Genomic DNA, 22,305 nt, shown 5'->3' with positions numbered 1-22,305 from the left:
GTTCTGAATACCTTTACAAGAAAAGTACGACGATAAGATCCACGGAAGACTTGTCACGGACAAGGTAGACAAAACCACCATCGTTTCGAATTATTCCAAACGTGGGCAAAGTCGGATATTTCACTTTGTATAAACTACAGTACGGCGGAAGCGACCACATGCGTGCTCCTCCATGAAGACCTGGTGAAAAACCGCCGTATCTCGATCTAAGTTTCAAGAACTTAAACTTGATGGTGGTTGTTCGTCTGCCAGGTTCAACGAGCAAGAACTGAGTAAAAGAATGGGGGTAGACGACTTGGCTAACAAGACGAACACGGATAGAAACATCCACGGTGGAGTCGACCTGTTACCGAGCACGAATATTATTCCCAATATCATCCCTGACTCTATACCATCACCGAAGCGTATTCCTAAAGGTCGTGCCCGGGTTTGAACTAGGTATATTAAGCTTACTGATATCTAACATTCTCACCAGAAATGTAGATATCTTGGTTTGGTCAAAAACCCGCCGCTTAGTCGAGAGTAAACTTTCTCCGATGTTCTGGCGGCACCACTCCCAGCTGGAAGTACTGGATGGCCAAAGACTTGTTCTAAACGCGCCGAAATCGGCTCGAAATTCGTGATAGAGGAATCTATCGAGCCTTTCTAAATACATTTTTCGAGCTGATAGTCCATGTAACGATAACAAGATAGAGCACAGCAGGGAATCAAAAAGTTTGAGGAGTGTTCCCAGTTCGTTCCTCGCCTGAAGTGGCCGATGTACTTTAATGTCATCACTTTTCTTCCCTTCACCTCGACGCCGTCACTGTGTTGATCAAACCTGAGGCTTATGAATCTTGCCGTCTTCCGATGACAGGTGGGGTACGTACGGGTACTATGTGCCTCTAATACTCAACTCCGACGTTCCACTTTCTCGACGCTTATGGGGTTATACCCTATTAATCAAACAGACGCAAAGAGGGGAACGGAAGTAGAGAAGCTTGACCTGAATGCATATCGACTAAATGATAGAACCAAGTACAGATCCCTGAGGGTACTCCATGTTCAATGATTTTATTAGTGCTTAATGCGCTTAAAGTGGTATCATCCTAGCGCATTGACATCGCTTGTCAAATAAGTTTGAACAACTACAAGGAGAGGCCCTTGATTCCCAAATCATCACGTTTTTTATTAATATTTGGTCATGTAGCGTATAAAGTGCCTTCCATATGTCCAAAAATAAAATTGCAACCTTTCTGTCAGCATTTATATTAAATTTTATTATATTAATTAATCGGAATCATTGTTGCTTGTAGTTAAAATAGTTTTGATTTTATCTAAAATAAAAAATGAAGTTTTTCGGAGGATCTACGGAAGAGGTCAACAAAGGGAAAAAACTTCCTTTCAGTTTTCGCCGAACTTTCGACAGTTTTTATGCTGTCTTCTTCAGGGCCTGTTTTATTATCATACAAAAACTACAATTAAAAACATGAAAAACAATTGCACAAAAATTGAAAATTTTATATATCTTACTTTAACCTTAATGGGGAAATAAAAAGAAACAAGGTGTCGTGGGCACCGAAGTACATTACGTTTTTTGGTTCTCAGCATCTAAACATTATTTACAATTTAATAAAGTTAATAATTAAAAAAATTACAAATATAAGTACAAGTGAAAACGTGATCGAGAAAAGGTTACCTTGTAAAAGTCTAAAAAACTAGTAAAACACCTTATGTTTTCAGGTACATGCGATCACAGCGTGTTTCTTATACATATATATAATTAACTTTGCTTACATTTAAATATTTTACATTAAGATCACAGATTAAAAACAAACCCTCTTCGACGAGAGGACCACGACAAAATGGTGGCAACAACTGTAAATAATGTTTAGATGTTGAGAACCAAAAACGTAATGTACTTCGGTGCCCACGACACCATGTTTCTTTTTATTTCCCCATTAAGGTTAAAGTAAGATATATAAAATTTTCAATTTTTGTGCAATTGTTTTTTCATGTTTTTAATTGTTGTTTTTGTATGACAATAAAACAGGCCCTGAAGATGACAGTATAAAAACTGTCGAAAGTTCGGCGAAAACTGAAAGGAAGTTTTTTCCCTTTGTTGACCTCTTCCGTAGATCCTCCGAAAAACTTCATTTTTTATTTTAGATAAAATCAAAACTATTTTAACTACAAGCAACAATGATTCCGATTAATTGAAAGCTCGGCGAAAACTGAAAGGAAGTTTTTTCCCTGTGTTGACCTCTTCCGTAGATCCTCCGAAAAACTTCGTTTCCAGCAGGTCGATAGCCCAGCTCATCGTTAAAATAAAAAACTCAGATTTCATTAACATTTTCGTTGTTTTTGTTTTTAACGTTTTTCTTGATCAAGGGATTAAGGGCAAATCGTTAAATGTGGTAATTGGTCTGCCAGACCAGATCTATAAGTCAAATTTTTCATGTGACCTTTGAAACTTTTGATTGTTTGACGACTATGAAGTCGTTTCAAGTAGATAAAAGCAATAAGAAGCGGTAAGATAGAAGGAAGTAACTTAGTAAGCAGTAGGTATTCTTCCATCTTTCCGATTTTCTGGACTATTTAAACTTTTTAAAGTTTCAAGAAAGTTGGGAACACAACGGAAGTAAAATTTATTATGAATTAAGAATTTTTGTTTTAAATTGACACTAAGACGTCATCATTTTACATTCCTTAAAATCTATCTACTAATTAATTTCATAAGATCTTTCAGTTTTAATAGGTCATAAAAATGTTGTTACAAACTTCGCGAAATTTATATTTGAAACGTATGACGGTTTTAAAGATGAAATTCACGACTGCGCCCTGACCCCTATTGATTTGGTACAGGGATGCTTCACATCCCAGCTGTTGGAATCGTTTGAGAGAAACGCAACAAATTTTAATAAGTTTCTGTGCTATCTTGAATTTAACCCAGTCATCAAATTGCACCATGTTGCTAGCCGTGTTAACGTTGATCGTCTCGTTGGTGACACCGTCTTTGGCAGGTCAGTATGTCCACAGACACGCCTCAGCGGCCGACAGATATGACGGTTGAGTTATTATCAGTTAAATATAACGGATATTTTGGACATTTGTTAACTTATCAAAACGTGGAATGTTTTTATGCAAATATACGACCATTTCGTCAGCTATACCCCTTAAAATTTATTATTAGAAAATGAAAACTTAGTGTAATATTTACAAATTTGAATTGACAACAAACTTAAAATTTTATTTTGCTTGTATTATCTACATAAGTATATTTCAAATTATACATGTGCATTATGCATAAATCAACATTTTTACTTAGATAAAGGCACGATGTAGTTAAAATATTATTGCAAGATTTACAAAATATTACAATGTTTGACAAAATTTAAAATTAATTTATATGTTTTAAAAGTTCAGCTAATTGATTTTTACTAGTTCGATAATTCGTAATAATTGTGCTTTCTGACTTTTTATATATCTCTTAAGAATATTGAGTAAAACAATAGCAATGACAAAAATGTGATTTAACGGAAAAGTATTCCATAAGTTTTAAAAATAAAAATAAAACACAAGAAAGTTTTGAACATTTACTATGTATACGTTGTTTAATGTTGAAACTTGGAATTTTTGCCGAAAATATTGTTATTACTTTTTTTAAACGAAAATAGAATAAATAAACGTATAATTTTTCTAAATTTTTGTTTGAATAAGAAAAATTATGTTGTTCTGGTGGCCCGCGAGTTTTTATATTATTTTGTATTATAACTGTTTTAATTGGTAATTTTGCAATTTTTCTTCACTGCATAATTTAAATAAAAGAAGAAGAAAAATACTGCAGCTACTAACACTCAGCAACAAATATTATAAAGAAAAAGTATTGGTTAAATAAGTCAACAATTACGAATTTTAATATTTAAAATTTGTTTATACCAAAGTGGTGAATATAATTATTTTTGCAGTCTGTGGTGTGATGAATGTGTAATTTGGTCACAAAATATCTTAAAAAAAGATACTGAGCAAATAATAGTCAATAGTTACAAATTTTAATATTTAAAATTTGTTTAAACCAAAATTGTTAATATAATTCATTTTGTGGTCTGTCAAGTGATGAATTTGGATGAATGGAGTGATGTAATTTGGTCACCAAATATCCAGGTGGATAAGGAACCTCGATGTGGTCAGACCACAATGATCAGTAATAATCAAATTACATCATTACTGCTGTTCTGATACTTTATTAGAGTTTAGATTTTTTATATTGTAATTAAATTGTTTCATGTACGAAATTCCTCATTTGTTGTAACAATTTCTATTAAAAAAAATTAATTATAATAAAAAAAACTTGTGTTTATGTTTTGTTGTTTTAAACAAAAATTAAATATCCCTATGAATGGCAGATATAACTGGAAATATATTGTAAAAAATTTAGATAAATGATACAATTTTAAAGATTTATGTTTCTTTAAATTGTCACATTCCTGTATGGTTTGTGGTGTAATGAACATGTAATTAGTCGTTACTGATCATCCCAGTCCATATGTAATGGTCTGCCAGATGCAGATAAAGAGACTTACAAAAGACTGACAGAGATTACACAGACCAAATACTGAAGATGGCAAAGGTCGAAATACTCCTGACAGATGAACACAGCAAGGATCAGCAGATCAGGATGGTCGATAATCACCAAATTACATCATTCTGTTTGTTATGGCATGTTAGAAGACTTCAGAATAAAAAAAAAAAAATTAAATTGCTGCATGCAAGATATTCCTTGTAATTTGTAAAATTTCTGATTCAAAATAAAATTTACTTTTGGGGTTTATTGTTTGTGGTTTGAATCAAAAATGAAACATGACTATGAATGACTGGTTTAACTGAAAATACATTGTAAAAGATTTACATAAATGATACAATTTAAAAGGTATATATTAAATCGTCAAATATCTCTGTGGTCTGTGGGGTGATGAACTTGCAATTTTTTCTGTTTGTTCTGGCATTTTGGAAGGCTAGATTTTTAAAAATTCTAGAATTTAAAAAAAAGAATCAGTACAATTTTAAAATTATAGATTTTTTAATCGTGGAATTTCTCTCTGTGATCTGTGCAGTGATGAACCTGTAATTTAGTTGTCACCAGTCCTTTTGGTCAGACTTTCCTTATTGGGTTTGGCCAGACATGTTTCAGTATTTTGTGGTACTACCCAATGATGATTGGCAGGTCCAAAATAATCAATAATGAACAAACTATTTTTTAAGTTTTGGGAAATTAAATGTTAGTTTTTTTAAACATTGTAGTCCCATGCACCCTTAATGTTTTTATGAGATCTTTTTGTTATTATTAATATATATTCTTAGTGCCAGTTACCATTATTATTTAAATGGTAAAGAGATTTGTTTTAATTATTTCCTTAAATTAATATGTAAAAGGTTGATTTTTAATTTTAGGAGTGAAACAAATTGAAGCAAATCCTGATGCTAAACGGTTGTACGATGACCTGTTAAGCAATTACAACAGACTAATCAGGCCAGTAAGCAACAACACCGAAACGCTTACTGTTTATCTTAGGCTTAAAATGTCACAACTTCTTGAGATGGTAAGTTTCATTTGTTTACATCAGTTTTTATTTAGAAATCAAGGTGTACACAATAATCCATGTCTGTTTACAGAATTTAAAAAATCAAGTCATGACTACAAACCTTTGGGTTGAGCAGGTGTGTATGATTTATTAAATGTTTGATCAAAATTTTTAAATCTTACTCGATCGTTCTTGTTTCTCAGAAATGGGTCGATTACAAACTTCGCTGGGAGCCTGAAGAATATGGCGGTGTTGAAATGCTTTATGTACCGTCAGAGCATATTTGGCTTCCCGATATCGTCCTTTACAATAAGTGAGACATTACAAACATAAAACTAAAAACTTAAATTTATTTATTCTGCTAAATAATTTACTACAGTGCTGATGGAAACTATGAAGTAACATTAATGACAAAAGCGACATTAAAATACACAGGAGAGGTATTATGGCGACCTCCTGCCATTTACAAATCATCATGTGAGATCAACGTTCTTTACTTTCCTTTTGACGAGCAAAGTTGCACCATGAAATTTGGCTCATGGACTTACAATGGAGTTCAGGTAATTATACACAGACATACGTAAGTTTTTATTAATTGTTTATACTTAAGTTGGATTAATAATGCCTTTATTTCAAATAGGATTTTAATTAAAAGTTTTTACACCAGTTGATTTTTATAAATATGTAATTTTGTAATGACCATCCTGGTCTGCCTATTCTCACTGTGGCTTAATGCTTAAACGCACCTGACATACCAACACAATGAGGATAGACAGACCAGGATAATCGGTAACGACCAAATTACACATTCTCATGTCAGACACAGAGTAGTTTTGCAAGTTTATAAATGTTAACTTTTGTACATAATAGAGGTAAGGAATACACATTAAATGATTTTGTGAAAAATAATCTGAAACCTCAATATGGCCTGGCTTAAAAAAAAATTCAATTGTTATCTGCTAAACTTTCAATCTATTTTAAGGTCTTAAGATGGCTACAAATTGTTTTAATATCTTTAAGATTGTTTGCTTTGATGGTGATCTTAAAATAGGATGAAAGCTTGGCAGATAACAATTTATTTTTCATCCAGACCATAAGAAAATCCAGTTTATTCATGAGTAAAAAAGTAGTACTTAAAATGTTAGATGTATTGACTACTTTTATTTATATATAAAAATCTAATAAATTGCTAAACATGTTCACCCAATGTTCCAAATTCTGTTTTTGTTTAAAAAGTTTTTGCATAATTTTTATAATCATTTTTAAGGTTGATCTTAAGCATATGGACCAGGTTCCAGGGTCAAACTTTGTAGATGTAGGAATTGATCTGACAGAATTTTATCTGTCTGTAGAGTGGGATATACTAGCTGTACCCGCTACTAGAAATGAAGAGTATTATCCTTGCTGTGATGAACCATATTCAGGTTAAAAATGATCAAATAACCTTGAAAAACAAATTCATTAATAGAAATATGTTTTACGTTACAGATATAACTTTTAATTTGACAATGAGAAGGAAAACCTTGTTTTACACTGTCAACCTAATCATCCCTTGTGTTGGCATCACTTTTTTGACAGTACTTGTATTTTATCTTCCGTCTGATTCTGGCGAAAAAGTCACACTGTGCAGTTCAATTCTTGTATCCCTCACTGTGTTCTTTTTGCTGCTCGCTGAAATAATTCCTCCAACGTCACTGGCAGTACCGCTTTTAGGAAAATATCTACTCTTTACAATGACAATTGTAACTTTATCAATAACGGTGACAGTTTGTGTACTCAATGTTCACTTCAGGTATTAAAAAAAAATGTTCCTCCACTCTTTATAATGTTTTACATTTTTTACATTTTTAGATCGCCTTCAACTCATGAAATGAAACCTTGGGTTAAGAAAATTTTTCTCCTTTATATGCCTAAAATGCTGATGCTGCGAAGGCCACCTTATTCGCCCGGTGATTCCTTTGATGACAATTATCAAGAGTCTGGGTACGTCTATGATGGCGATTATAGGTAAAAGCTGCTTTTTATGCTATTTTGTTGAAATTTTTGCCGTTTTCCATTCACAAGTTGTACAAAGTAAAACAGGCAGTTGACCCACAAGGTAAGAATTTTTATGGAGGCCGCTGATATATTATTTGAATAATTGATCTTCAATATGAAGTGTACGATTGCAGATGTTCTTATAATAGAAAATATCAACGGCTTCTGTACATTCATTCGACAGCCCCTTGCTTTGCAGCTTAATTAATTGATTTATAAATTTATTTTTGATTTGCGTTGTTCTATTATTTACAATTTTGTTAAGTTCGGCAGATTGGATTATTTGCAGATTCTTAGATAAGTTTTAGAAAAGCTCGTAGACAAAAGGCATAGTGTAGTTCATGCATTTTATAAATTTTACAAATATAGCTAGATAATTAGATTTCCAGTTTTGTAAATTTACTTTTTATAGTACTATATTCAAAAACAAATTCTATAATGACTTTTCTTAAGAATCAAAATTGTCATACTATTTTATTCCATATTCTTTATGAGGAAAAATTAGAGGGGGGGTCACACATAAAAGATAGTTTACAAAAATACAGTTTCAATGTGATTAGTCTTCTTCACAGCAGCCAAAACATTATTTAAAATTTTAATTAGTGAAAAGATTTATCTATCCGAAAGCCATGGGTTTGAGTCCTGCACATGATACTAACTTTTCATCTCAACTTTCTTTGCACAATTTAATTTAATACCAAGTAAATTAAAAAAAAAATTATTTATCCTTTTTATTGCTACGAATACAACAATGATTATTAGCAGAGCATTGTACAGGTGTGGATCACAATCTGTCTGCCACAAAGTAAAAATAAAGACAATTAAAACTAAATATCAATAAGTTTGAAAATATAAATTAAATATTGATTTATACAACATAATGCATGGCCAAAAGAAAAGGTTTTTCAGTTAAATTTATTTTAATTTTAACATAAACCATTACACAATTATATGTTTTATTAACTGGAAAGAACAAAACAATCAGCACATACTGATTGTACTTTTTCATTTTTTGCTGAGTTTCGACCTTTTTCGGGTCATCTTCACAGCAGTTTATGTGAGTATGAACTTGGTTCAAAATTTATATTATTTACATCTGCATTGTATAATTATTTTTTCTAATCAACTTTTTTTTTGTAATTCACCCAAGCCCTGAAGATGACCTGGATAAAGGTTGAAACATCAGCAAAAAAATGAAAAAGTGTTTTTCTAAAATTCTCATATCACTTATGCTGGAAAAAAGGCAAAATGTGTCTGACAAATTATAGTAGGTTCCAGGTTCATCTCTTTGCATACTAAAGATGAAATTTCTCAAAAAAATGATTATATGACAAATCACAAAGCAAATATTTTATTTTTTTAATTTTTTATTTAAAAAAAGCCTCACTTTTAACTACTGTGATGAGTTCTCATGTCAATGTTCACAATGTTGCCACCGTCGTTGCCTCCGACGCCCCTTAAGCAAATATTTTGTTGAAACATATTATCTTTGCTTTAGGGTTATTTGAGCTAACATTAGTTTCGTATTGAGATCAAAATAATTACATTTTCTTTATTCTTTCTCCCCAATTGGATTGATAGATTTATTGTTTAGGCCAGTAAGGCAATGAATTTATAGTGTTGTGGTCTACCGATCTGATTATCCTCAATAATTTAATCTGTCAGATGCATTTTGTCATTTTACCATCATTGCCTCTGAACCTGACGGAACAAGATGATTTGAGATAACCAAATTACAGATGATAATGGTTTGATGTTTGCATTTCTAAGCAGAAAAAGTTTTGTATAAAAAAGTAAAAATGTTTAAAAAATCAACTCTTAGATGCGTATAGTATGCGTATATACTAGGAGTTGCCAAAATATTTTTGTAAAATGTTTTCCCTAAAAATTCAATGCTTTAATTATCTAAAAGAGATTATTTGACTTGCAAAAGGGTAGTTTCGGTTTTGGAAAGAATGCATGTGATATCTAAAATTCGATTTTCAAATCTTTGATTGAAGCAATATTAAAGATTTCAATGAAACTTGTTATAAAATGATGAATGTAATTAGTAAAAAGGCAAATTTGATTTGTCAAATAATCTATTTAATGTGTGGTGGTTAGTGACCGTTAGTCGATGATTATTCAGAAATCGTGATATGTCTCACGATTTCTGAATAATCTATTTAACATGAAAAAGGGTAATTTTGTGTTTGAAATGCAAAATTTTGGGGTTTATTCTCAAAAAAATAATTATTTTCTAAAATTACTGTAGATTTCAAATTTTGTTTATTTAAAAAACATTTATCTTTTTTTTTCTAAACCCAAACAATATAATTTTTGCAATCTATCTATTATAATAGGTAAAAATGTAAACTAAAACTAAAAAGCATAAAATTTTAACATGTGAAATAATGACAGCAAAAGTGGATGAACTTGATTTGGAAATGGACGATTTTGATTTGCAAAACATGTTTGATTTGAAAATGGGTGAATTTTGTTTGCGAAGGACGTATTTGACATTTAAAATAATGAATTTGTTTAGAAAATTGGTGAAAGATATTACAAGAAAAGAAGAATTTGATGTACAAAATGTTTTTGCAAAACAATATGTTTAACTCGCGAAAGCATGATTCTCATCTACAAAGGTTGTATTTGATATGTAAAACAATAAATTTAGTAGATGAATGAATTTTGACAAAGATCATTTTGTTTTGTAAAATTGGAAAGTTTACTCATAAAAAGGAAAATTCGATTAGGAAAATCATGAATTTTGGTTTGCAGAACAATGCATTGCTTGATACGATTGGTACATTCTTTTTTCATATGCAAAAGAAATAAATTGATTTGAAAAATGACCGATTCAATTGGATTCAACCCGTCGGTTGCCAATGGGTAGGCTTCCTGCACGTTGTACAGAGAAGAGCCTATATGGCAGTTCCAGCTTTTGTGAAATTAACAATAAATTAATGGCAGGCCTCAAAAATCACTCACCTCAGGTGTTGGCAGTCAGGGCTCAATAAGTTTCAAAATCCAAACCTACTCACTCTTAAGTACATCTTTCCTATTTATATACAGTCCACTGTTAAGATGGAGTACTAGATAAACCTCTATCACCCTCTACACATATTCTGTTAATAACCTAATTGAGGGTTGATAGGGTACTCAATATTCTGCGATCAGCTTACACATTCACGCTATGGACTTGGATCACTTATTGAGGCACCACAACAAATCCATGAGTTAAGACAGACCCTATAAATGACCCATGTCGGTTCAGTATGGGTTCACTGACTCGCAGACCAACACCCAGCTTCAACAATAAAGTACTGAACACAGTGCAACATTCCTGTTTCCTCTAAAAATCAGAATAGGGAACCCAAATACTCGCTGCCAAGATCAAGCACAATTCTCATATTATGCAGTGTTCCTATACGCTCTCTATACGAAGCCACGAAAAGCTATCAAGCTTTCCATTAAGTGGAATATCAACCTACTCTTTTTCTTTTGCTCTAACCAAAAAGTAAAGTGTGTGACAACCTCGCATGGCCTATTCTTCTAGGGGTACCATTAAATGTACGCGATATACAGATTTGTTATTTTTTAAACTGACAAACAGCAAGGTCACAATTGGCTCTCATTATGTTTTTCTCACTCTTTTGCATTATTCTCCTTTTTTAAATTTTTTATGATGTTAACCCATCGTCATTCTCACAAAATCTATAGCTTATAAACACCATACACACCCATACAACCGTTTCATTCTTGCAGATAAATACAGATATTCATTAATCTTTCACACTATATAGTAAGCTATTTACAATAACAAACTTATAAGGGACCATCAGGGTACCAATATTCCGCCTATGGCCTCATTCCTAGACAGCAATAACTGCAAACTAGGTAACAGGCCGTTGTGGTATTTCAATATTTCGTCAAGAAGACAAGTTTTTATTCACACTCATCCATCACCGATATTGTCACTAATAAATACACACATCCGTAATTGGCATGAAATACATGAAGAAGCAAATTAAATGAGATTATATATTTGCCACTTTCAGATATTCAAATAATTTTTCTGTAAAATCATTGCTATGCCTTAAGAAATTTTGTTCATCTGAGGTAGGCCACACCATTCTCTATGGATCTGCAAAGCACCACAGTCTACTAGTAGGTGACAGACTCACCGGATCATGCCTCATTACATGGGGAAGCTGTTGTTGATAGCCAACCAATAGATGTCCATGTATGAGACAAGTATGGCCTATCCTAAGCCTTGCTAAGATAAATCTTTCTCTTTTTTCATTTTCTCCACAGGCCATGGTTTAACTGAATGTTTTATATTTTTTAATTTTTCAGTCAATTCAGTCCAGTATCTTTGCCATTCTTGTTTAATTAGTTATCTGTTTATCATTAATTATTTATTTCCAATTTTTTATGCTTATGCTGAAGCCAAAGGTCGTGGGTTCGATTCTTGCTCGTGACATCAATTTTTCTTCAACTGTCTGACTGAAAAACTGGAAATTTGCCATTCTTGATAACTCATTTTTTATATATGAAAGATATATTAGTGGAATTATATTATTAAAGAAATAATGTGATTACAATGCGAGGATGCAGGGGTTGTTCCTAGAATTGTCATCAGCCCTCTTTCCCACTTGAGATTTTGTAATAATTTTGAGTTAACTAAGTTGACAGTCTTCAGTTAGATTTCCTGAGGGCATATCAGAGAAATATGATTTAGATTCCTCGATTATAAATAACTGAAGGTATACCAGTAATAACGGGTTATTTCTTTGAATAAAAGTTTTTAAAAATGCTTTCGTCAAAAGAAACTATTTAACTTATATATAATAAATGAAATAAGACAAATGTAACTAAATGTTACACCTGCAATTAACATTTTAAAATTATTTTATAGCAATATATGAAATGATGGTGTAAAAAAATCATTCAGTATAATAAAAATGAAATTATATTTTACAAAAATTATACACATTTTAATATTAATATAATAATGCACTGTGAATATTTGTAATAGCAATACCTCCATTTCAGTAAATAAGCACCCATATAAGTTCCAACATTCACTATTCTATGAAATAAATAAAAATAAAAATATTTTGATACAAATTATCTTAAATGTAGTTTTCCCTAAGTAGCTACACGTATATTTTTAGTTAATAAATTTTCGTCAACGAACGTTTTCTTTTCTTAAATGCTTGCTTTATATAATTATAATTTATATAAATGTACATTTAAAAAGGAAATGCTGATTTCAAAGGAATTTAAAAAATAAACTTATGTACAAACTACATATAATTTACATTACACATATTTTTGTCAATTTGTAAATGTTTTTTGTAAACCAAATATATTCTTTTAAATTTAAACTGGTGAAAATGTTTTAACATTTGAACAATTTTGATTTTCAACTTTACTCTTGGCAATTTGGAATGAATTAAATATTGTTGAGATCTCCGGCTGTCGCCTGATCATGTCAGGGTCACCAGTTTAATGACCGAGAATTTTCGTGGCCCTGATATGGATTTCTCAATTCATAGACTACTGATGACTATCGGACCTGAAACTCGACCATCAGCTCCACACATAACACTGGTTTTTATCTGGGCCACCTAAACTCTCGGTCACTATAAATATTAAGAAAATTTCGTTAATATTCAGAACGTAGCGATATGGCACAGCCATTCGTACGACATGCTCGCATCGCATTAGGACGATAGAGGTTGTTCTGAAAACAAAGGCACTCAAATGATGAAAAGGGAAAAATGTATTATACAAAAATATACAAAATTTGATTATAAGTTCGAAGTATCGTTCACTCAGAATCTTCTGACGACGAGTTGAGAAAATGGAAATTGCGTCGATTCGTGTTTTGGTATAGCCTCGGCGATCCGGGGGCGGCGACAGCACCTTCGACGTCGTCCTCATCCTCGCTGGTGGTGTCGTCGACGGCCCCCTCCGCCCGGAACGTGGCCGGCCAGACGTTGTTCGTCTCGAGGAACCGCCTGAACGGCTGGTCGATGATGGTCACGATCTCTCCTTTCACTTTGTCCCCTTCTTTGATCGGGTCTATGAGGAGGAACTGGCCCCGTTTCACCCAGAGACTCCGCCTGAACTTGTTCGGCATGGAGACGAGGAAGGACTCGCCGTCTTTGTCGACGACGCAGTGGAGGTTGTTGCCCCGGCTCTCGCAGTGGCGGACGATCGTCTCTCCATCTTTCGGGAGTCTGAACTCCTGCGTGAGCCACTCCTTGGTGACGTGCTTCCTCTTCGTCGCCCTGGACATCTTCACCTGAAGCTGGAGCCCTCGGGCCAAAACAAATCGCGAAGGTTGGCCCCCTGACACGGTTACAACTTACAACTGAAGTCACATGCCCGCAATTATCGACCCGTTCCGAGGTGGTGTCCGCCTATCGATAACACCGCCCCGATCGTCACCATCCCGGCCTTTTTCAAACGGCTCCAACGTGCAGCTTAGTCATTTAAACTTAGAATGTGCGGCGTCGGTGGCCGCATCGGTTTAGGCGTTGACGCGGCTCTCATCACCGTAAGGTAAAGGTCCCGGGTTCGAATCCAGCGGGCCTGCATTCGAAACTGACATACTTACAAATAGGCTTTTTTTTTCAAAAATATCGGCACACCGAGGATTCATATAACTTCGTAGTTGACATACCCTCGTTAAAAAAAAGAAAAAAGAAACCTATAATGTACTGGTGAAGTTATTAAATGCTCTACACCCTAACGTTGTTAGTTTAACATTAACGCAAATATAATTTTCTTATAAAAACTAAACTGCTCAAAACTGAATAAGGATATTGCCAATTTTATGGTACTTACATTCCCTATCATTTTTATTACAAATTGCATTAAAATTTACTAGCAATAATTATGTTTTTTACTGAAGGAAAATTTAATTAAGGGATTTTGAATTACACTTATTATTATTAAATCAATTATGTTTAGTGGTCTATTGACCAAATTACTTCTTTCGATTAATTATTCTTTTTATGTTAGTGTCACGAGCGGGATTCTAACCCACGACCTTATTATTATCATTGAATATTATAATTATTAAAGCCATTACAGTTCGTGGTCCGATTGACCATTAACATTTTTCAATTAATTAATATTTATGAAAGGTATTGGTTGAGATACAAAAAAGTCAGCATCACGAGCGGGACTCGAACCCATGACCCTCGGCCAATCCACCCCTTGAGCCATCGTGACTTTGATCCGCTCGGACACTAACTTCCCATCTCAACCTCACCTCTCGAATTTTCCCTCCTTTTTGCCATTTTTCAAATGTGTAATCTATCTGATTCAATGATAAATTTGAGATGGGAAGTTAGTGTCCGAGCGGATCGAAGTCACGATGGCTCAAATGGTGGAGTGGCGGCGTGTTTGGCCGAGGGTCGTGGGTTCGAGTCCCGCTTGTGACGCTGGCTTTTTTATCTCAACCAATTGAAAAATTATAACTGGGTGGGCACTCTCAACACGACACGCAAGAATGGCACAATTACACAGAAGACAAACACTTTGAGCCCTGAAGATGATCTCAATAAAGATCGAAACGTTGGCACAATAAAGAAAATGTGCTACATCACACCAGACCGCATCTCACGATTTCTGAATAATTAAAATTATTTAACTTATTTTTCATTTTTTCTTCGTTATTTTAACGGATATTAACTCAGATTTAGGTGTATTAACTAAAAAGCCTATTCAATAATAAAAACTCATTATATTAATATAAATTCTTTTTAATTACACAATTGAATGTTGAACCGGCACACGGCTACTACTGGGTACTTCACTCGCGGGTTTTTTTGTTTTTACTCAAACACGTTTCAGCATTGCACCATCTTCAGTGAGAAACTATCTCACGCTTTTGAAACGCGTTTGAATAACTCAAACAAAAAACCCGCGAGTGAAGACAGACCCAGTAGTGGCCGTGTGCCGGTTCAATATGAGTTCACCGACTCGCAGACCAAAACCAAATATCTACTAAAATTAATTTACTTTTTAATAATAAACTTTTTAATAATAAAATGAATTTCGGGTGTTGAGAAATTTTTGGCCATAAATCAAATGAAATCAGTTTATTTTGCAATGGCACAATCTATTTTGATTTACGGTATAATCGTTTGGGGTGGAACAACGAACTGCTATCTTAAACTAAGGTCTCCCAGAATACACTCATTAAAGACACTAAAAAATATCAGATTTAACACTAAACTTTTTACTCAGAATATGGTAGTTAATTTAAATCACTAAACTGTTCAAACATATATTGGGATATTGCCAGTTTTGTAGTACTTACATTCCCTAGCATTTTTATTACAAATTGCATAAAAATTTATTAGTAATTATTATGTCTTTTACTGAAGGAAATTTTAATTAATGGATTTTGAATTATAATTATTGAAAGCTGTCAATAATTATATCGTAGGATTATTTAAGATTATGCTTTTGCGCGAGGCGGTAAATCTGTAATTTGATCGTTTCGATCAGCCATGAACACACTGATGATGGCGGAATGTCGACACACGTCTGCAGACCAGCCAGCAAGAATATGCATGCCAAAAATTATCGTTAACAATCAAATTACATAATTTTTTTCATTTTTTCTTCGTTATTTTAACGGATATTAAACTAGACTTAGGTGTATTAACTAAAAAACCGTTACAATAATGAAAAATCTATATATTCATATAAATTCTTTTTAATTACACAAATTGGAACAAAAATAATTTACTTTTCAATAATAAACTTGTTTTGTTGTATCATCATACTTTTTCATGAAATTCGAGTTCTTCTCAATAAATTACCTCCAAGTTTCACATAAATTTGAGGGTTTGATTGTACTTTATAGGAAATAGGTATTTACAAAATACATTCAACTACTTGAAAAAAAAAATTTTAATAAGCATCATAGTAATTAAATATTAATTAGTTAATATTTTGAATGTAAAAATTATGGATTTATAAACATTAAAATCGAACTCTTTTTATTTTAATTTGGCATTTTATTGAGATTTATTTTTTGGAATAGTGTTTGAAACAAACAGGAAATTACAAGTTTCAAAACTCCTCCATTTTCAGGAAATGATCATAAAAACTATATTATATTATTATACATTTTCACGAAATTCAAGTTTTTCAAAAATAATTATTTCCAAGTTTCACATAAATTTGTGTGTCAAATTGTACTTTTTAGGAAAGAAGTATTTACAAAATAATTCAACTACTTGAAAAAAAATTTTAATAAGCACCTAAGTAATTATATATTAATTTGTTAATATTTTGAATGTAAAAATTATGAATTTATAAATATTAAAATCGAACTATTTTTATTTTTATTTGGTATTTTATTTAGATTTATTGTTTGGAACAAAACATTTGAAACAAACATGAAATTACAATGTTTCAAAACTCCTCCCTTTTCAGCAAATGATCATAAAAACTTTAAAAATATACTTGGTTTGAATAATTAATCTTTTTTTTTTTTTATCAAGCCTGGCTTCATCTTTGTTATTAAACAGAATATTAGAATAGACAGAGTGTGCTTTATTATTATATTTTTATAATTGATGGAATGAAGATAATGGAAGAAAATTCTCGAGTTTTAATTTAAATTTTCATAAAAATTAACGTAAACATGAACCAGGATGAGTATGCAAATTGTTTAAAGAACAATATGAATATTTAATTTGACAAAAACACGTTTTTAACGAAATATTGCTGCAAAAATTCTTTTAGAAGATGTTCTATTTGGTACTACCCTTAACATTTGAGTTCATATGACCGACCACAAGGGGATTCGCACAATATGTGGTTCTATTTTCTATTTCGATAAAATCTTTTTAGGTCAGAGATATATCCGATGTTTCATCGATTGAAATGTATTTGTTTTTGTTCATGAACAATATCTGAGACTAAAGGTCAACCCATAAAGTTTCGATGAAACTCGTAAAAAGGGAATCAATTCTCCGAACATATAAGAAGTTTCATTCCAATGGGTGAGTGTTTTCAATGAAACCTAAATGTGTTCACTGTTTCAAATTTGAACAATAGCACGAACGCAGGCGGGAAAACAGTATGACGGAACGTGCCGGCCTTTATTCATGGATGTGCTGGATTGGAGGATTGTAGTTATAGTGACAAGTGAGTGATGCACTAGCCTCTGAGACAATATTACCATCCCAGGACTGGGCATTTGTCAGCTTTTCGGGATTTGTCCAAATTGTTTCCCTCTGTTTACCCAAGCCTCTTTCTCCACCATTTGTAACCGCTCGAAACCACATAACAAATTCCACCTGTCCTGAGTTCAAACGAGCGAAACCTTTATAATTCAAATCCCCGTTAAAGTCAATACTATAAAAACAACATTTATTTCTTTCTACTGTTTGTTTCTCGCTGAACCTGGTAGTTGTGTTAAACTTTTACCAAAAGTTCAATTATAGCCATTGTGTAAAAAAAATCCTATGGATAAAATGTCATTCAACTATTTATAGATACGTACATTGTTTCAAGTTATTAATAATTTAAGTATAAAAAAATACTCTCAAGGATTTTCACAAATACCCAAAATGGTGTGTTTATGAAGCTTAACTCATTACAAAGTTAAAGATCTTAAATGTTTTCTTACAGTCATTGCGTAGTAATTTCTAGTAAACGTGTAACGCTCTACATTTTTCAAGCATTGATAATTTCATATATACCACGTAATCCGGCAGAATACTATCAAGAATTCACTAATTTTGTGGTCCGCTTGACCAATTAATATATTATAATTAATTAAGGTTTTTAGTTGAGATAAAAAAGTCAATGGTACGAGCGGGATTCGAACCACGACCTTCGGCTAGATACGCCGATGCTCTACCACTTGAGCTATCGTGACCACGATCCACTCGGACATCAACTTCCCATCTCAACCCCACCCAATATGAACTCCCAGTCAATATGAAGTACACTTCACTAAAGCTCTCCGTGGCCATTTCAATTTTCGTCGAGAATCCAATCCGATTACACGACATTTGAAAAATGGCAAAAAGGAGGGAAAACTCATAAGGTGGGGTGGGGATAGGAAGTTGATGTCCGAGTGGATCGAGGTCACGATAGCTCAAGTGGTAGAGCAGCGGCGTATCTAGTCGAAGATCGTGGGTTCGAATCCCGCTCGTACCATTGACTTTTTTTCATCTCAACTAAAAACCTTAATTAATTGTAACTATCAAGAATTGTTGTCAATGTGTGGTGTTTAGTGACCGTTAGCCAATGATTATTTGGAGATCGTAAGGTTTGGTCTGGTGCGACGTAGGTTCTAGAAAAACATTTTCTTTAATCATGCCAACGTTTCGACCTTTATTGAGATCATCTTAAGCGCCTGGGAATTATAAACATAGTTTGAATTTTACAAATACATGTAGGATGTGAAAAAAATGAATTTATACATTGGTAGAAAATTTTAATTAAATTAAAATATTTAAAAAAATATGTGATAAGATGTGATGATGTATATCATCACATCATACATCATCATCACACAAAACATATAATATAACATATAAAACAATCATCACAGTCCACACATCAAACATTTCTATATAGACTAATTCTTCAACAATTTGCCTTTCCTTTCCCCAATTATCCCCGTCTATATAATCCTGAAAGGATAATCAGGCTGAGAGCAAATTGCTGGAGGTAAATAAATTTTACAATAGTATGTATTCGTTACATTCAGCATTCCCCTCAAAAGGGACCGAAGAGCACATTTTTCCGATCAAGAGCGAGTTGAAATGTACGACTACATTGTTGATAGTGGTTGTATTGCGCGTCGTGCAGTCTGGTTGTACTCCCAGAAATTTCCATTTTCAGAGTAAACTACAAAACGTTTATTCGAGTTCCATCACCAAGAAACCGGCAACATAATTTCGACGATGAACTGAATATTTTACCGTATGTCCGCGAAAATCCAAATTCCTCTTGCCGAAATGTTGGAAGGATTTTAGTTTTTTCCAAACTTACAATTTTAAGCCGTATCGCTCTCATCTTGTCCAGGGAATTCCGGACTCTGATTATGACAGGCGTTTAACGTTCCTGGCACAAATGTCGATTTGGGAGGCTGAAGAAAACCATCTTCCATATATCCTATGGGCTGATGAATCCAAATCCTAACCAGCCCTAACCTCTAACGGAATACTAAACCGTTGGAATTCCGAACGTGGGCAGAGAAAAAAACCGAGAATTTCTCATCATCATCAGGTGGTTGACAATATAAATGTTTGGTGTGAACTTCTTTGTGGTGTGTTCTTCACGTATGTTTTTTCAGCCGTGCCACATAAAACTAACACTCTGTATACTAAGTTAATTAAACATTTTCCCGCTAGTCTTTTAACAAAAGTAAAAGTTCAGCATTTTTCAACACCAGGCGCCACTTTTCAAATATGCGGTAAACATATTTAGCATAGCTATTTAAAAACAAAACGAGCAAAGAGGGGTGGAGGAATGACAAGTACGTTCAAAATAAGAATGCTCCATTCTCTGAGATTGGGCAAGCTTTAATAGACATTCCTCTGGAAAACAAAGGGCAATATCTGAATTCCTGAGAGAAGCCCTCTTTCCACAGGGCAGATTTCTCCTCTGTGACAGTGCCAAGCTGTGTGTATCTTTTAATTTAATTAAAGTACAATAAATATAATTCAATGTCTTTGGAGCACTTATGAAAAGTTTCTGTTCAGTATGTAATAAAAATTATAAGATCATAATTCACCCAATAAATTATCAAGTACTAATGTTCGTCAAGACAAAAAAAGTAAATTTTTAATTAGATAAAATTAAGAGTGTTTGTTTTTCACCCTCTCTTGCTTGCACACGGTTGTTGCTTGTCAGTTAACAACGTGAAGGTTGTTTCTTGCTCTTTTAAAAATCCAAAGATAAGATCACTTTTTGAGTTACATAATTTTTATGTTTGTCAGACTGCTGTCTGACTATCAGTAACGTGTTAAGATGTATAACGTAAATTTGTAAGTTAACCATGATTCTTTTGAGGTGGTGTCGATTAAGCAAACTGGCTATACTGTTTTAAGCTAGCACTTTACATTCACATGGGGTGGAAAAATCAATCATGAGAATTTCTCTGGTTCCCCTGACACTGTCTGCTTTGCATATCTTCTGTAGATGGTAGTTAACAGGGCCTAAAAATTAATGAGCAGTATAGGCGACTATATTTTTTTTTAACTTTTGCTTCCTGAGAGAAAGGAACAAGTTCGTCTTACTTTTTGAAAGATTTAACCCCTTAGCTTACCTCATACCTGTCCTGATGTCCAGTGATAAATATTTTTCAGCTACAACTTTAGCCCATTTTCAGGCGGAACTTCAGGTTGGAAGTATGTTGGGACCAGCCTAAAGCCAGAAACACACTTACCCGATACTACCCGACGCAAATCCAAACTCCATAAGATTGCATTACCCCCGTGCACATCTACCCGATGCTATGCCACGCTAACCTACCCGACGCTCAGCGATCCCCACTGTCCAGATTTTCGTCGGGTCGCATCGAGTACAGTCGAAGACAAAAGAACCGGACACTCATATTTTTATTCAAACTACATGTATTATTGTCGTTATATTAATTACAACATACTTATTTTAATATACACCAAATTAACTGTGATTAAAAATTAATTCGTTTTTATTTAAAAAATTAATTTTAATGGTTTGGTAGAAAATTAATCAAAACACCGGAATACGATTTTTGATACAATGAATTTAACTAACAATTTATTGTACTCGCTTCGGCGGTACATATACTAAAATTGGAACAATTTATTACACGGTTTTGCTCATAAAATTTAATTAACAATTTATTTCATAGTTTTTCTCGTAAAATTACACCATTTTCTAATGTCGGGTAGCATCAGAACAGGACACTCATATTTTTTGTAGTTTATTTCAAACTAAATACATGTAATTTTGTCGTTATATCAATTACAACATGTTATTTTAATGTAAACCAAATTAAACGAGATCAAAAATGCATAAATTTTTATAAACATTGGTAATTAGATTAAATTCACTATTTTTCGTGGTCCGCTTGACCAATTAATATCATTCAATTAATTAAGGTTTTAAGTTGAGATAAAAAAGCCAGTGTTACATGCGGGATTCGAACCCATGACCGATAATAGCTTGATACGCCGCTACTCTACCGCCGAGATCGCAGTCACGATAGCTCAAGGGGTAGAGTAGCGGCGTTTCATGCCGAAGGTCGTGGGTTCGAATCCCGCTCGTGACACTGACTTTTTATCTCTACTTAAAACCTTAATTAATTGAATGATTTTTAAACTAATATATATTAATATATTATTTATAACCTATGCTTGGTTTAATTCACGTCTTCTCTTATCATTGGTTTCTCTGTCCTAGACGTGGTTATTCTTAACCAGGAATTTATTTGGTGGATTATTTAACTAGTTTAATATTACTTTTTGTAAAATTATTTAACTGTTTTATTGTCTCATATCTTAATTTGTCGGTTTTGTCTTGTACTCTTAAACATATGCATTTCTTCAAATTAACGTTATCCCAACATATAGTATGATCAGATCCATCAGCATGTACATAAAATAAGTTGTATAAATTACATCTACATTATTTGACATTTATCCGTTGAAATACATTTTACAGTTCCATTTTTTTGCCT

General features: G+C 33.0%; 2 protein-coding genes and 1 non-coding gene across 4 annotated transcripts in view; 2 read left to right on the top strand and 1 right to left on the bottom strand.

Annotated features, from left to right (window-relative positions):
* Nucleotides 1-2,858: 2,858 nt before the first annotated feature.
* The window catches only part of LOC106663897 (acetylcholine receptor subunit beta-like 2), a 47,336-nt gene continuing 27,889 nt past the window's right edge, over nucleotides 2,859-22,305 (top strand). The window contains exons 1-8 of one of the 2 annotated variants that reach the window (XM_014389129.2): nucleotides 2,859-3,002; nucleotides 5,431-5,579; nucleotides 5,653-5,697; nucleotides 5,765-5,874; nucleotides 5,941-6,121; nucleotides 6,829-6,985; nucleotides 7,050-7,353; nucleotides 7,413-7,544. In XM_014389129.2, the coding sequence (XP_014244615.1) occupies nucleotides 2,948-3,002; nucleotides 5,431-5,579; nucleotides 5,653-5,697; nucleotides 5,765-5,874; nucleotides 5,941-6,121; nucleotides 6,829-6,985; nucleotides 7,050-7,353; nucleotides 7,413-7,544 (1,133 nt within the window). In that variant the 5' untranslated portion in view covers nucleotides 2,859-2,947. Of the gene's footprint in view, nucleotides 3,003-5,430; nucleotides 5,580-5,652; nucleotides 5,698-5,764; nucleotides 5,875-5,940; nucleotides 6,122-6,828; nucleotides 6,986-7,049; nucleotides 7,354-7,412; nucleotides 7,569-22,305 lie in introns of both variants that reach the window. The other variant, XM_014389128.2, reaches the window with a different exon arrangement.
* Nucleotides 13,352-13,982, bottom strand: LOC106663899 (probable RNA-binding protein EIF1AD). Its single transcript, XM_014389130.2, has one exon. The coding sequence runs from the start codon at nucleotides 13,888-13,890 to the stop codon at nucleotides 13,420-13,422; it is 471 nt and encodes a 156-aa protein (XP_014244616.1). The 5' UTR covers nucleotides 13,891-13,982; the 3' UTR covers nucleotides 13,352-13,419.
* On the top strand, nucleotides 21,825-21,897 carry Trnae-uuc. The gene has a single exon. It is a non-coding gene; the product is annotated as a tRNA-Glu (tRNA).

This window comes from Cimex lectularius, unplaced genomic scaffold (genome assembly GCF_000648675.2).
Source record: "Cimex lectularius strain Harlan isolate CLEC.00 unplaced genomic scaffold, Clec_2.1 scaffold7, whole genome shotgun sequence".
Taxonomy (NCBI): domain Eukaryota; kingdom Metazoa; phylum Arthropoda; class Insecta; order Hemiptera; family Cimicidae; genus Cimex; species Cimex lectularius.
Note: the sequence above shows the minus strand (reverse complement) of the source record. Positions and strands in the feature narration are given on the sequence as shown.